At 39.8% G+C, this 15985-nt stretch overlaps 1 protein-coding gene and 1 long non-coding RNA gene across 2 annotated transcripts; both read left to right on the top strand.

The window, feature by feature from the left end:
• Nucleotides 1–8520: 8520 nt before the first annotated feature.
• Nucleotides 8521–10245, top strand: LOC148923573 (uncharacterized). The gene is made up of 2 exons (XM_089061542.1): nucleotides 8521–8986; nucleotides 9089–10245. Exons 1-2 carry the CDS (start codon nucleotides 8521–8523, stop codon nucleotides 10243–10245), a joined length of 1623 nt encoding a protein of 540 aa, XP_088917668.1.
• Nucleotides 10246–11001: 756 nt separating this feature from the next.
• Nucleotides 11002–11599, top strand: LOC148923574 (uncharacterized). Its single transcript, XR_016132485.1, has 3 exons — nucleotides 11002–11160; nucleotides 11231–11357; nucleotides 11561–11599. It is a non-coding gene; the product is annotated as an uncharacterized LOC148923574 (long non-coding RNA).
• The last annotated feature ends 4386 nt before the right edge of the window (nucleotides 11600–15985 follow it).

Genomic DNA, 15985 nt, shown 5'->3' on the forward strand with positions numbered 1-15985 from the left:
GATCGGCTAGCCGAACCATTGGAGGCGGCCAGCGGAAAATCGGCAAGCGGGTCGGCGTGGGCTGGCCGATCGCTCGGCGCTGGCCGCCATTGTGGCGGCCCGATCGGCCAGCGCCGAATTTTATTTTTTTGTTTTTTTTTTAAACCTATATAAACGCGATTTTAGTTTCATTTTCATTTGCACCACTTGTTTTAACGAGTTTTCTCTCTCTCTAACTTTCTGTACAAGAGCATCATCGAGCGATGGATCACAACAACGAGTCCAGTCCAACGACGAGTGGATCTCAGACTCCCACGGTACCTGTGGGATCTGAATGGGGCCAGATGGGCGGGCAGATGGGCCCAGGGTTTAACGTCCCTTGGGGACAGTTGATGGGGATGATGGCCAGTGCGCCGGGGGGGATGCAGGGGGGGAAACAGGGGGGTATGCCGGGGGGTATGCCGTGGGGGATGCCGGGTGGGGGGCAGGGGAGCTAGGGGAACGGCGGGCAGTCAGCGCCGGGGTGGGGAGGTATGCCCTAGATGCACAGCAGATGCTGCAGCAGATGATGAGGATGATGTGGCAGGGAGGGATGTAGGGGGGATGCAGCACGGTATGCATCCCGGGATGCAGGGGGGATGCAGGGGTCACCGGGAGGGGACACGGTATATCGTCCCTCGCTTGATTTTTTTACAGATTCGTCTCACACGTCGACCCCAGTGGAGACGCAGTTCACTGGCGATGACCTTCTGTCATTGCATGATATGGGGATCGATCTCGGGGATCCGGATACTCCCGTTCCAGCGAGGCGGGCCGCGCCGAAGAAGAAGACGAAGGGGAAGGCCAAGGCGGTCGGTGAGTCGTCGCAGCCCGTTGGTGACGACACCCCGGCCGCAGGAAGTGGACGGGGGATGAGTACGCCGGGGTGGTTGGAGGTGTGCGACGATCTGCTGGTTGCGAACAACTAGCGGGTCATCAACATGTGGGCGAAGATCAGAGCTGCCTATAGGAGGCACTGCCCGCACGGGAAGGACTTCAGCGGGGAGGAGGTCCGGAAGGGGTGGGAGCGCATCAGGGCTGCGGTCGGCCGTTTTTCGTCGTTGTACACCAACGCCGTCCGTCAGCTCACTAGTGGGCAGAATGAGGAGGACGCCCGGATGATAGTCGAGAGTCAGTTCCCCTTGGCGGGGAAGTATAAGGAGTTCAAGTTCCGGGCGGGGTGCGACGCTGGGTGGCCGAAGAAGCAGAGGTTGAACTATTCCGGCGACTACAGCAGCAGCAGCGGCGGATCCCACGACCTCCCCCCGGATGCTGAGGAGTTTCCATCCCCTCCTTCATTTGCTGGTCGCCCTCGTCCGGTTGGACAAAAGCGGGCGCAACGGGCTGCGAGGGGAGGATCCCCCCTATCGCCCCATGAGGTCCAGTCCTCCGCCCTCCCACCCGCCCCACTCGAGTACACTCTCCATTCGCGTAACCATACGCGGGATCAGATGTAAAAGGTCTTCCAAGATTGGAAGACCGCCACTGACCCCACGGAGAAGATGTTTCTTCACTCGATGCTCGAGAGCATGCGGGTTGATTTGGAAATCACGAGGGCACGGCTAGCGAATTCCGACATGGGCTCAGATACCACGGGTGGCGGCAGCGGCGGTGGCGACGGCGACGAGGAGTAGAGAGTGGCGGGGCTCGTGTGTGGAAGCCCTTTTTTAAAAAAAAAATCATGTATTTTTTTTAAAAATCTTTGTACTTTTTTTGAATGAAATGAATTAATTTTCCCGTATATGTGTCGTAAATTTAATTCCGTAATTTAATCATAATTTTAATTCCGTAAAATGTAGTATTTTTTGAATTATTTTTTTGCGGCTGGTCTATGGCTGGCCTAAATCTGATGTGGCAGGTGTATTTTTAGTGCTGCTGACATGGCAGGGAGAGAGAATGGCTGTCCTATTGCTGGCCTATTGTTGGCCTATTTAGCATTGGAGATGCTCTAAGAGCATCCACAATGGCGACTAGCGCACCGGCTAGCCGATTCGCGTCGTTAGCCGGTCGGCTAGCCGAACCATTGGAATCGGCCAACGCCTTTTCGGCGAGAAAATAGGCGAGAGCTGGCCGATTTGCAAGCGCTGGCCGATGCGCTCGCCGATGCGTTGGCCGCCATTACAGGCTCCCGATCAGCGAGCGATCGGCCAGCGCAATTTTTTATTTTTTATTTTTTGAAAATTTTTGAAACACTATATATACGCGATTTTAGTTTCATTTTCATTAGCACCACTTGTATTAATGAGATTTCTCTCTCTCTAAATTTCTATACAAGAGCAACATCGAACGATGGACAACAACAACGAGTTCAGTCTGGTAACGAGCGGATCTCAGACTCCCACGGTACCCATGGGGTCTGGATGGGGGCCGATGGGCGGCAAGATGGGCGGGCAGATGGGCCAAGGGTACAACAACCCTTGGCAACAGTTGATGGGGTTGATGACGGGCGCGCAGGGGGGCGGATGCCGGGCGGGGCCAGGAAACGCCGGGGTGGGGAGGTATGCCCCAGATGCCGCAGCAGATGCTACAACAGATGATGGGGTTGATGGCGGGCGCGCAGGGAGGGATGCAGCCCGATATGTAGCCCGGGATGCAGGGGACCCGGGGGGGGGCAAAGTCTATCGTCCCACTCTTGATTTTTTTACGGCTTCGTCTCACACGTTGACCCCAGTGGAGACGCAGTTCACTGGGGATGACCGTTTCTCATTGCATGGCCGGGGTTCGATATCGGGGAGATGGAGACTTTGGGGGGGGGGGTTGTCGGGCCGCGCCGAAGAAGAAGAGCAAGGTGGTCGGCGAGTACGTCGCAGCTAAATGTTGGCGACACCCCCACATAGAAGAAGTGGACAGAAGATGAGTACGTCGCCCTGGCCAAGGCGTGGTTGTCGGTTTGCGACGATCCGCTGGTTGCGAACAATCAGCGGATCATCAACATGTGGGCTAAGATTAGAGGAGCCTACAGGAGGAACTGCCCGCACGGAAAGGACTACAGTGGGGAGGAGTGCCGGAAGGGGTGGGAACGCATCAGGGTCGCGGTCGGCCGATTTTCAGGGTTGTACGCCAACGCCCTCCGCATGATGTGTAGTGGGCAGACTGAGTAGGACTGCCGGAGGATAGCAGAGACTCAGTTCCCCAAGCTGGTGGTTTATAAGGAGTTCACCTTCTAGAACTGCTATCTGGTGCTGAAGGACTCCGAGAAGTTTCGGGCGGGGGTCGGCGCTGGGTGGCCGAAGAAGCAGAAGCTGAACTATTCCGGCGATTACAGCGGCAGCAGCGGCGGTTCCCACGACCTCCCCCCAGATGCTGATGAGTTTCAGTCCCCTCCATCGTTTGCTCGCCGCACTCGCCCAAAAGCGGGCGCAACGGACAGCAAGGGGATCCTCCCGCACTCGCCCCAGGAGGTCCAGTCGGCAGACCCCGCCCCCCACCCGCGTACACCTTTTTCTCGCGTCAAAAAATGCGGGAGCAGATGTACACGGTCTTCCAAGATTGGAGGGCCGCCACTAACCCCACGAAGAAGAGGTTTCTTCACTCGATGCTCGAGAGCATGTTGGTCGATTTGGATGCCGCGAGGGCACAGATGGGGGGCTCAGATGCGAGCTCAGATGCCACCGATGTGGAGATCCCGGGTGGCGGCGGCGAGGACGGCGGCGACGGCGATGAGGAGTAGAGAGAGGCGGGGCTCGTGTGTGGAAGCTCGGTTTGTTTTTTAATTATGTACTTTTTTTATCTATATACTTTTTTTATTTAAATGAAATGAATGAATTTTCCCGTATATGTCTCGTAAATTTAATTCCGTAATTTATCGTAAATTTAATTCCGTAGATGTAGTTGTTTTTCAATTATTTTTATTGCGGCTAGCCTGTGGCTGGCCTTAGGCAAGCCTATTTGATTAAAATGATGTTGTGGCAGGTGGATTTTTAGTGCTGATGACGTTGCAGGGAGAGAGTGGCTGACCTATTGCCATTGTGGTAGCTCTAATGATTATCAGGAACATTCTAGTGCTGAGGTTTCACAAAGAGATCCAGAGGAAAGGAAGATTTTGGAAAGCTGGTATGAACATCAAAATTTTAAGAGAGCATGTGCTGGATTCCATAACAATAATGTTGTCACTCCCCAACTTTCCAATGACAGAAGGCTCGGTTTTCGCGACTAGTGGGGGATTGAAAGAGCTAGGAGGAAGAATGGGGAATACAATTGTACAATTGCATCATGCCCACTATTTCCCCGCTACTTCAATCCCCCACTAATCACGATAAACCGAACTTTCTATCCTTAGAAAGTTCGGGTGGGACAACATTATTCTTATGGCATCCAGCATATGTTCCCTTTAAAATTTTGATGTTCAGACCGGCTTTCCAAAATCTTCCTTTCCTTTGGATCTCTTTATGAAAGCTCACTACGTTAGCACTAGAATGTTCCCAATGATCATTCATTGGCTGTCGCCGGCTCTTTGAGCACCGATCTGTGATTTTTGTGGGCGAATTTGAAGAATTTCGGTCAAATGGAGACATGTTGGCTGTCTCCTTTCCTTAAAGTTTTTTGTGGAATAGTTTATTTAATGAATTTATCTTCATTTTCAGGATTGGAGTATATATGGAATAGTTTATTTAATGAATATATCTGCCTACTAATACTTGATATCATCATTCAATCAATTTTGCTACAACGAATATATTGATTGATTGCGAATATTTTTGTCATTATTCACTCAGGTTAGTCTATTTTCAATATTTATAAAAGGATTTTATAAATTTATTTAAATATTATTGTGTTTAATTTTTTTTACTATTTCTATTGTGTAGTTGTTGTTACTATTTAATTGCAATTTCTATTTATCCATATTTATATTTTTGGTGATGAAACTTATAATTTATTCATATTATTAACTATTTTGTAGTTCTGATTTTTAGTATTAAGTATTAGTGTATGATTTGCACTTAAAATTCATTTTAATTGCACATTTTCTTTTTTTATACATCTGAATCAAATAACACATTATATTATTATATATAAACATCATTACCTCCTCATTATACTTTGTTTTACTTTAGTCTTCTCCGCTCAATTCACAAACTACATTTATCTTTGAATTATTTACGATTTGTGGTCATTAAGTAAAAATAATACGACGAGTGCATAGCACGAATGGTAACACTAGTTTAAACTAAATATAAGGCAACGTCAAGCTCAGTATATAGGTTTGGTAGGAAACGATAATTTAAGCATGAAAGCATAAATTCATGAAATATAACTTGAGCTTTCGTAATTGCATATATGTTTGTAGGGGCATGTTAGGGTGCCACTACCCCTTAAAATAACATCATACCACCATTTCTAGCCAATCATTTATACACGTGGACGAATAATAAGATGCCACGTGGCAAAAAAAATCTGGAAAAAGACGGTCAGCTATTTGCTGGTCTTTATCCAGCAATATTTCTTGTCCAGCAATATCCAACACACTATACAGCAATCTATAGATCGCTGTGTAGTGTTTGTAATATTGCTGTGTAGCGTTTATAATATTGCTGTATAAGCGGTGTCACGGTGTCATTTTAAGAAGAGTTGTCATTTTAACATAAACTTATGTTTGTATTCTCATAAGTGTTAAGTTTGATTGCAATTCAATTCATTGTGACTAACAAACCCAACCTTTTGCCACACCACTATATAGAGAAACAATGAAAACGAACTACCATAACTTTGAGCTAGACTTCAAATATTATTTTGCATATGCTAATGAGCCCCGATTTGATGATAGATAGTTAAATTTTATTTCCTATATATTAAAAGTTTGAGTCGTTCCACTTGGAAATATAATATGCAGTAATAGTTATAATTTTCATCAAGTTGACAAAAGAAACACACTATGCTTTTTTTGTGTCAAATGTGATCGGTTAAGCCAACCGTAGTGAGTAGTGACCCCTACTTTCGAGCCATGTCAACTAGGATTTAAAAATATACTATTCCATCAGTCTTATAAAGATAAAGACTTTGAAATGACATAACTTTTTAATATTTTAAAATTAGTAAAGTATGAAAAAATAGAAGTAAAACTAATTTGAGAACCCAATTTATATGAAAGAAACATTTGTCAGAAATAGAACTAATAGACTAATTTTGTAGAACGAACTAAAAATAAGAAAAAAAAGACTATTGTTTAGAACGAAAGGAACATTGCTTAGGATAGCTAGGATCATAATATTTTAGGAATTGAATCTTATGAAAACACATTCTTAATTTAAATTAAAAACAAAACAAAAGAATCTCAGCTAGTGACATTTCCGTCATGCCATCATTGTCGTCCGTATATACAAATACAAGTATACAATCAACCATATTTTCCTTTTCACCTAGTTAGATTCTAGAAGATGTAAACAATAATCTAGTAGAAGATGTAAAGAATCAAAGAACTCAAGAAAATACATACATCGGTAACATTTTGGAAGTAGCTTTGGTATGTCTGCACTCTTTCCCCTTTTCAATGGTAGGGGAAGCCACGTTTGTCATGTTCCTTGTGGTTTTGGAGGCTTTGTTTCATTTTTTGTTGTTCTTATTATTTGACAATCGATCGGTTGCAGCTGTCACTACAAAAAAAAGCGGCTGTTTGTGACCACTTTATTGCGAGCACCGACTTTTGCTCGCAAACTTGTGACCACTTTATTACGAGCACCGACTTTTGCTCGCAAACTTGCGAGCATAATAGCGAGCATACACGAAAACAACATCCATTTACACCCATTTTTTGCCGGCTGGAATAAAATGAGGGATTTTGCGAGCACACCTATAGTGCTCGAAAGTTTGCGAGCAAAGGGTGCTCGCATCTGTCACAAAATATACATGTGCTCGCAAATTAGTGAGCAATAATAGCTGCTAGCAAATTAGTGAGCAAAAATAGGTGCTCGCAAACTTTAGTTCTTATCCAAATCTACTTTCTTCTTTTCTCATTTGTTACCTTTCTCCACACCGTAGATTCCATCCCTTCCATCCCTTCTGCCATCAGCTTCCACTCATTGCAAAAATTTTGCCAGATCTACTTACATAAAAGTTGGGAGTAGAGAAATATGGGGAAGCAAGCTTATTAAATTTTGATATTTTCACATTATTGAAAATTGGGGGTAGAAAGATGTGGGGAAGCAAGCTCATCGAATTTTGATATTTTTCAATTATTGAAAGATAAAACTTTGATTTGCTAGTTATTCTTCTAAAGTTGTGGGCTAAATTATTATACTTGATTTGTTAGATATTCTTTAAAGTTGTGGGCTAAATTATTATACATGATTTGTAAGATATTCTTCTAAAGTTGTGGGCTAAATTATTATACATGATTTGTTAGCTATTCTTTTAAATTTGTGGGCTAAATTATTATATACTTGATTTGTTAGATATTCTTTTAAATTTGTGGGCTAAATAATTCACAATATTATTATACTTGATTTGTTAGATGCTTTTCTAAATTTGTGGGCTTAATAATTCAAAATATTGGTGTACTCGATTTGATCTATATTATGATATTTGATTTGTTAGTTATTCTTATTTGTGGGCTAAATAACTCAAAGTATTATTACACTTGATTTGATTTATATTGTTTCTTGACTAAGATTTATGCGATTTGGAGGTGTTTCCGCTACCCGTCGGCCCAACTTGGCATTTTCCAATTATTAAAAGGTAAAACTTTGATTTGCTATTTATTCTTCTAAAGTTGTGGGCTAAATTATTATACTTGATTTGTTAGATATTCTTTAAAGTTGTGGGCTAAATTATTATACATAATTTGTAAGACATTCTTCTAAAGTTGTGGGCTAAATTATTATACATGATTTGTTAGCTATTCTTCTAAATTTGTGGGCTAAATTATTATATACTTGATTTGTTAGATATTCTTTTAAATTTGTGGACTAAATAATTCACAATATTATTATACTCGATTTGATCTATATTATGATATTTGATTTGTTAGTTATTCTTATTTGTGGGCTAAATAACTCAAAGTATTATTACACTTGATTTGATTTATATTGTTTCTTGCCTAAGATTTTTGCGATTTGGAGGTGTTTCCGCTACCCGTCGGCCCAGCTTGGCATTTTCCAATTATTAAAAGGTAAAACTTTTATTTGATGAATATTTTAATTTGTGGGCTAAATAATTCAAAAATATTATTGTACTTTATTTGATTTATATTGTTTGTGTATGATAGATAGTAAAATGAATCAAATTCCGGGAAGAGAGTGGATGTATGAGAGAAAATTTTCCACCGGAGAATTGAATCTTGATTTTATTGATGGTTTGGATAAGTTTATAAATTTTGCTGTGCAACATCCCTCTAGAATGGATGGTTCGAAAATTAGGTGTCCATGTGCACGATGTGATAATAAAAATTTTCTTCATACGGACACGGTGAAGGAACATCTTGTGAGAAGGGGGTTTACTAAAAATTATTATGATTGGAGATTTCACTATGATGTTGAAGCGTCGTCCAGCTCAAGACAAATAGAATCCATGCATTGTGATCCACCATTGAATCCGTACCAGCACATGGTGCATGATGCGTGGGGACAATCAGGTGCTCACGAGCATTGGCAGTATGTTCTGCCTACATACATGCCAGAGCCCCCATTCAATGAGTCGCAGCAGTTCTATAATTTGTTAGAAGCGTCTAAGTCTGATTTGTGGGATGGGTGTGATTATTCTGAGCTGTCAACAAATGCTCGAATAATGACTATGAAATCTGAACATCGAATGTCTCAGCGAGCTGTTGACGAATTGTGTCAGTTTATGGAGGAGCGTTTGCCAAAGCCAAATCGTATGCCTAACAGTTTCTACAAGTGCAAGAAACAAATGCAGACTTTAGATATGCCCCATCTGAAGATACATTGTTGCAAGAAAGGATGCATGATCTATTGGAGAGAAGACGAGAATAGGACCGAATGCAAAGTTTGTGGTCAGGCTAGATTCAAGGATAATGGTAGGAGTCCATTCAAGAAGATGTATTATTTTCCTCTGGGCCCAAGATTAAGACGATTATATGCGTCTGAAGTTACAGCTCAATCCATGCGATGACATGCAGAGCACGCCCAGACTCCAGGAGAGATGTGCCATCCAGCTGATTCTATAGCCTGGAAAACTTTCGACAAGTCACATCCCTTATTTGCTTCTGAATCAAGAAATGTCAGGTTGGCACTTAGCACAGATGGATTTCAGCCATTCGGCCAAAGTGGTTCACAATACTCATTATGGCCGGTAATTTTAACTCCATACAATTTGCCGCCGTGGATGTGCATGAAAGATCCATACATGTTTCTCACTATGATCGTGCCAGGTCCGAAGAGTCCAAAACAGAAAATTGATGTATTTCTACAACCCTTGATTGCAGAGCTCAACGATTTATGGGCTGAAGGAATTCCAGCATACGATATATCTAGAAAACAAAACTTCCAGTTGCGTGCAGCACTGATGTGGACTATCAGCGACTTCCCCGCATATTCAATGTTATCAGGATGGAGTACATCTGGGCACCGTGCATGTCCGTATTGTATGGAGGACTCACAAGCTTTTTCCTTGAAGCATGGACGGAAAACTACTTGGTTTGATTGTCACAGGAGGTTTCTCAATAGAAATCACCGGTTCCGCAGAGATAAAAAGAATTTCATAAAGAACAGAACCGAACATTCCGGTCCTCCTTCGATCTTAAACGGAGAACAGATACTTGATAACTTGGAACAGTTTGAGTACAAGAGAGTGTTTGATGAAGGTGCAGAAACAGCAAACTCCGAGTTGAGCAAGATTTTTGGATGGAATAAACGAAGCATATTTTGGGATCTTCCGTATTGGAAGACAAATGTGATTCGTCACAATCTGGATGTCATGCACATAGAAAAAAATATTTTTGACAATATCTTTAATACCATCATGAATGTGGAAGGCAAGACAAAAGATAATGCTAATGCAAGAAGAGATTTGGAAGAACTTAGTATACGGCCTGAACTTTGGCCATGTGATGGGAAATATCACAAGGCTAATTTCACACTTGATAAAGAAAGTATGAAATTATTGCTCAAGTGGCTCAACATTTTGAAATTCCCAGATGGTTATGTTTCTAACTTGTCAAGATGCATTGATATGAAGAAACACAAGTTGTACGGTATGAAAAGCCACGACTGTCATGTGTTTATGCAACGATTGCTACCAATTGGACTTCGTGAGTTACTTCCACACGATGTATGAGAGCCTCTGACAGAGTTGAGCAATTTCTTTAGAGATCTTACTGCTACAGTGATACGAGAGGCTGATATGACAAAGTACAGTGAGTCAATTGTGAAATGAAGGTTGAACTAAACTGCCTGGCATTCTATTAATCTGGCTATTCTTTTGTAGTTTATGTTGATCTGCTGCTACTGGCCCTAGACTGAAAGGCCTAACTGAAGCTTCATCTTATTGGTGAGTATAGCTTGGTTTATATTAATCTAGCATGATGTTACTGATAAGTTCATAGAATATTGTTTAAAATTGTATGCATTAACATATAGCTTATGCACTTAAATCTTTCTATGTTTGGTCACATGTGGGTCTTTAGAGTTCGTTCAAGGTTTTCTGCTACCGAAGAGTTTCAGAGGTAAATAATTTAATTATGCTACCTATAATCTGATGTAGTTATGCTGAAATAGAGAGGTGTTTTGCGGCTCTATTTTAAATTTGTTGATACTGAACAGTTTCATTTAGAGCACATTTTGACTATATGCACGCATAGTTTCTGTAAACCAAAAATTTGCTCATTCAATCTGCTCTTATAGTATTGCCTCCTTACAATATTCTATAGAATGATACTCTGAATAGAAATCTGAGGAAATTGTATTTTTAGGCTTGACATGGCAGCAATAGGCTCGCAGATTGGATAATACTTACTATTACTCTTATCGTCAGTAGTAGGTTGGATAGAAACATGCGAGGAGGATTTACAAGACAAGGACGCAGGTTGGCTCTTCTCGATGATGATGAAGAAAATGCTCATGAGGAAGAAATTCATGTCGAAGAGGAAGAATTGGAGGAAAATGATACAGTGAGCGGAAATGGTACAGTGAAGGACCATCCTACACATGATCAAGAAGGCCGTATATTCATTCATCTCAGGAATGATGGATTGTAAGTGGATAGATAATTTTATACATTTTTTTATAAATTTTAAAGTTTATAACTATATATTGATATGCAGATTGTACCCTTCCAGAGCTGTGGCGAACATATTGAAAGATGCTTTCCAAAATATAGTGCACCCAACTGCATTCTCACAAGCAAAACTTGATGATTCATGCATTGAATCCTATTGGCAAGAATTTAAGGTAATTGTATAAACTATAATCCATTAGAGTAAAGAATGGTCAATGTTTTACTTGATATTCTAATTGTAGCTTAGAATTTCTTGATCTAATTGAATTCTTTTCTTTATTAACATTTGCTGGGAAGTCTATAGAATTTTTATATATTTTATTTAATATTTTGTTATATAACTTTTTTTTTTCTTTTCTTTTATATGATTTGGCAGGCCCATGCCAATATTGAGAACTATAATCAAGACCTTGCCAAAAGTGCTTTTCATACAAGATGCAAGCGTAAGTATGGCAATCATATCTACAGACTGAAAAATAGGAAAAGAAAGCCTGCTTACTTCATGGATGCATTGTGGGAAGACTACACTAAAGCATGGAATACGGCTGCGTCTATCAAGGTTTCCGAGAGATGCTCGAAGAATCGTAAACAAGGATATGAGAAAGCCCCCGGCACACATTGTAACGGATCTATTTCATTTGACGTTACAGTGGAAAAGATGGTAGACATTACATTTTGTAGTTTAACTTGTTCATTTTTTAATTATCGTTAATCATTTTGAATATTGTTTGCAGATTAAAGAGAATAATGGGAAGATGCCTAAGTTTGTAGAATTTTATATAAGGGTTCACACGCGAAGAGGCAAAGATTCACCGGGGGAGTTGTGTTCGCAGCGCGCCATAGAAAAAATGGTAATCTCAAATTAATTTGCTTACAAATTTATTTATATATAATTAATATTTTAGTGACAACTGCTGGAAGTAAATATGAATATGATGGTAGTAGTGACTATGATAATCACTTGATCCTTTGATGATCACCCCCAAAATATGAAATTAAATAAGATATCAAGCATTTTTTGGTCTTGCATCTTTGGGATTTTAAATGAAGAAAAATGGGTACTGCCTTGCATCTATGCTATGCTTCCATGATTGATTCTATGTGAGCATTTCATGAAAAACCAAGGCAGTGTTGAAGGGGGTTTACCATTTGCTGATATCATTACTGTTGAAATAAAAGGTTTGTTATGAAGGAGTGAACAGGTGATGAGCATATATGTGAGTGTGCTATATAAATCTGATTCTTGATTACTCTTGAAATAAGAGGTGTTGTAGTTTGGAAACCTCACCATCTTCTCATTTCATGTATTAAATTGTTTTCTTGGCTCTTTTGATTTATGAGAGTAGCAGATAAAATCCTTTAGCACCATTTCAGATTGAATTTGGCAGCAATGCATTGCTTTCTACGAGTTTTAGGGTCATATGCAGGTTGTAATAGACCGTATATAGCATGTGCATGCATTGGTTGGAGTAGACCATATCTTGATTGATTAATATCTGTATCTTTTAGTTCTGCAAACAAGGGGCATTGATGCTTACTGTTTTCTTCTTTTAGTTCTGATGCTTAACTGATGCTTACTTGCTTATTGTTATCTTTTAGTTACTGCATTGGTTTGAAGTCTTATTATACATGTTCATAGGAGCAAGTTAAGGCAAGAGCCGATGAGTTGCGGGCTGCTGGGGAAGTAGATCCAGATTTTGATCGCATTTACCTTGACCTTTTTGTGAAGAATATGAAGAGAAAACAAATTCCCGGAGCTGGACAGGCCACAAGCATTTATTTCGCTGATGCTAGCAGTTCGTCCACTGAGGGCTCAGGCGTTAGCACGGAAGAGTTACAAGCAATGCGAGAACAAATCACAATTGAGATGCGCGCGGAGCAGGAGCAGCGATATGCGGAGCTGGAGATGCAAAATGCAGCGTTGAAAGCGGAGCTGGATAGTCAAAGTGCAGAGCGTGATGCTGCTTTAGCGCGTCAAAAAATGGAGTTACGCGCTGAATTTGAGAAAGAAAATGAGAGGATGTTAGAACTATTGTTGGATCTTACTAAAAAGGTTAACCGAATTAGTAAAAACTGAAAGTGTAAGTTTTGAACTATTGTTTTGTTTTAGAACTATTGTTGGATTTAATGTAAGTTTTGAATTTTGTTCTTTATAAATTGTCAATTTCAATTTTGTTCTTTATGATTATCCAGATAATAAATTAGAAAAATAATGAGCACAAGAGGTGCTAGCAGAAAGAGCTGTCGATAATGCGAGAACAAATCACAATTTTGTGCTAGCAGAAAGAGCTGTCGATAATGAGCACAAGAGGTGCTAGAAAATTTCGAGCAAAATGGAGGTGCTAGAAGAATTGCGAGCAAAATGGAGGTGCTAGGAATATTGCGAGCAAAATGGAGGTGCTAGAAGAATTGCGAGCAAAATGGAGGTGCTAGGAATATTGCGAGCACATACATAGTTTAATCGACATCCACCATTAGCGAGCAAAAAGGTGGTCGCAAATGAACTTCTGCTCGCAAAAACTACTCACAAATTTGCTACAAGCGCTATAGCTAGCAGAGTTTTTGCTCACAATCTGCTAGCAAAACTTATATTTGCGAGCACTTTTATATAGTTTTGCTAGCACTCTGGTGCTCACAAACGAGCGCTTTTTTTGTAGTGTGTAAGCCATATCTCAACTTTAATGATTTCGATAATGAAATCTAATTCTAGATTTGAATTAATTCAACCACAACATTAATACTATAAAGTGGAAATAAAATCACCAACCTTCATCCATGCTTTCTTTATTTGATGTAGAAGTTGAAATCCACCAATTGATGTTCGTCCTATCTTTGACTGGATCCACCATAATTGATGTTATCTCCTCTTTGACCTCAAGTCTTTACTGATTCTTTTAATGGAGAAAGAATCAAAACCGAAAATATATGTGAATTAGCGATACAACTATTCTTGCGTACTGTGTATTCCTTTTCTATATGTATGCAAAAATCAACACAACTTTAGTGCATGCATTTTACCATTATGCATGTGTTTTTCATATATCATAAAATGAAGACCGTGTCTGTATATATAGACATCACCACGACATTCCTCAAAAAGACGTGTCTCTTTAATTTGCTAAATAAATGAATAGACACACCTTTTCAGTTATGGAAGTTAATAAAGGAATTAACCACTTCCTTAATCTTAATTAACTGTCACTTAACCAACTTTATTTGCATCATATAATCCGAATTCACGTAACACTAAGTATACACGTACAATCATTACTTTATAATATATATATACCCTATATAGGGATGTATTCACGTCCTTTTTGCATCTTTTGTTCTTTTTCCTTCTCAATCTTGGCCATTCAATTTAAATATCTAATGGCCCAAAATAGAGCCACTTGTATTTAATTAAAATATTAAAAAATTCGAAAAAGGGTAGAAAAGGAAGTTGACATGTTGACCATTTATTTTCATTCCATAATTCACGCATCCCATCCATAATTCACACCTCCCATGATTTGGTAGTTATATTGCATTAATTTATTTTCCTTTTTTAATCTTGAATATAATAGTTGATTAATTTAATTATTTTTGCAGCATCTTTATATCAACTGGAAAACTCTTAATTTTGCAGAAAGTAATGTACGATTTTAGTTATTTAATGTACCAATAGTATCTAATAATGTGCACGGATCAGTGAACAATGCACAAATTGAAGAGAATAATGTTGAAATTGAATTTAAACCATCCATTGTGCTTTACATCGTCATAAATCTAGACAAAATACCCTACAAATCTATTTCAAATCAGTTGAACACCTCCTGAACAAGAAATGCAAAAGCTCCAAATCCCAGTCAATGGACGGCTTCCTTCTGCCGTGGAGTTAGGTTTTTAAACAATTCGGGAACTCGGTTGAGGTCCGTCGACAGTAGAGATGGTCGACTTTCTTCCCCTTCGGCTTCCTTTTCTCTGCGTCTTCATGAGAAGTACTCATCTCGGCCCTTTGTTAATCCAATCTCCCGAAACTTCAAAAATCAATAATGTATTGCATTGATATTATATAATGCACACTACTTGCTATATAATGTACACATGAAAGCAAATAATGCACGATTGAATATAACATTTAATCAACAATCGATCGATTTTTTTTAAAAACCATGATACATAATATATATCATTGTCTACAGTAATGTACAAATAGCAACAAATAATGTACATATGAATACAAATTTCACTCATTTTGCAGGTATTTTATCACAGCGTACAATAATGAACAACAGAGTGCTATATAATGTGCAAAAACCAACAAATAATGCACAAATTCAAGGGAACCAATCGTTGTAATTGGACACAAACTCATCATATACACCACATTCTACTGTAATGAACAACTTCTTGACGCTAACAAAATGCAAATGCAACAGATTGCTATATAATGTACAAAAACCAACAAATAATGCACAACGTCAAGGGACACAATTCCAAGTAGCGTAACACACAAAATTCATATAAACAACTGGTTTGAATAAGGTATAACTTCTTGAAGACTACAAATGGAGAAGACATGAGATTGCTCACCTGCATTTTGGGTGTTTTGGGTATTAGATTGTCTGCCTCTTTTCGCCATGGTTGTTTTGTCAGACAAATCAACAATCAATTAAAAACAACAAGATGTAGTCTACAAAATCCACCATTACACAGTTATAAAGCAGTAATTAACTACAAACTTCAACAATGGACAAACCCCGACAAAAACGACAGCGATTTCATGATTTCCGGAAAAATAAACAGACGATTTGTGAAA

Source organism: Salvia hispanica, chromosome 6, assembly GCF_029641045.1.
Source record: "Salvia hispanica isolate PSC_SH4W2 chromosome 6, Shi_PSC_v1, whole genome shotgun sequence".
In the NCBI taxonomy this organism is placed as follows: Eukaryota; Viridiplantae; Streptophyta; class Magnoliopsida; order Lamiales; family Lamiaceae; genus Salvia; species Salvia hispanica.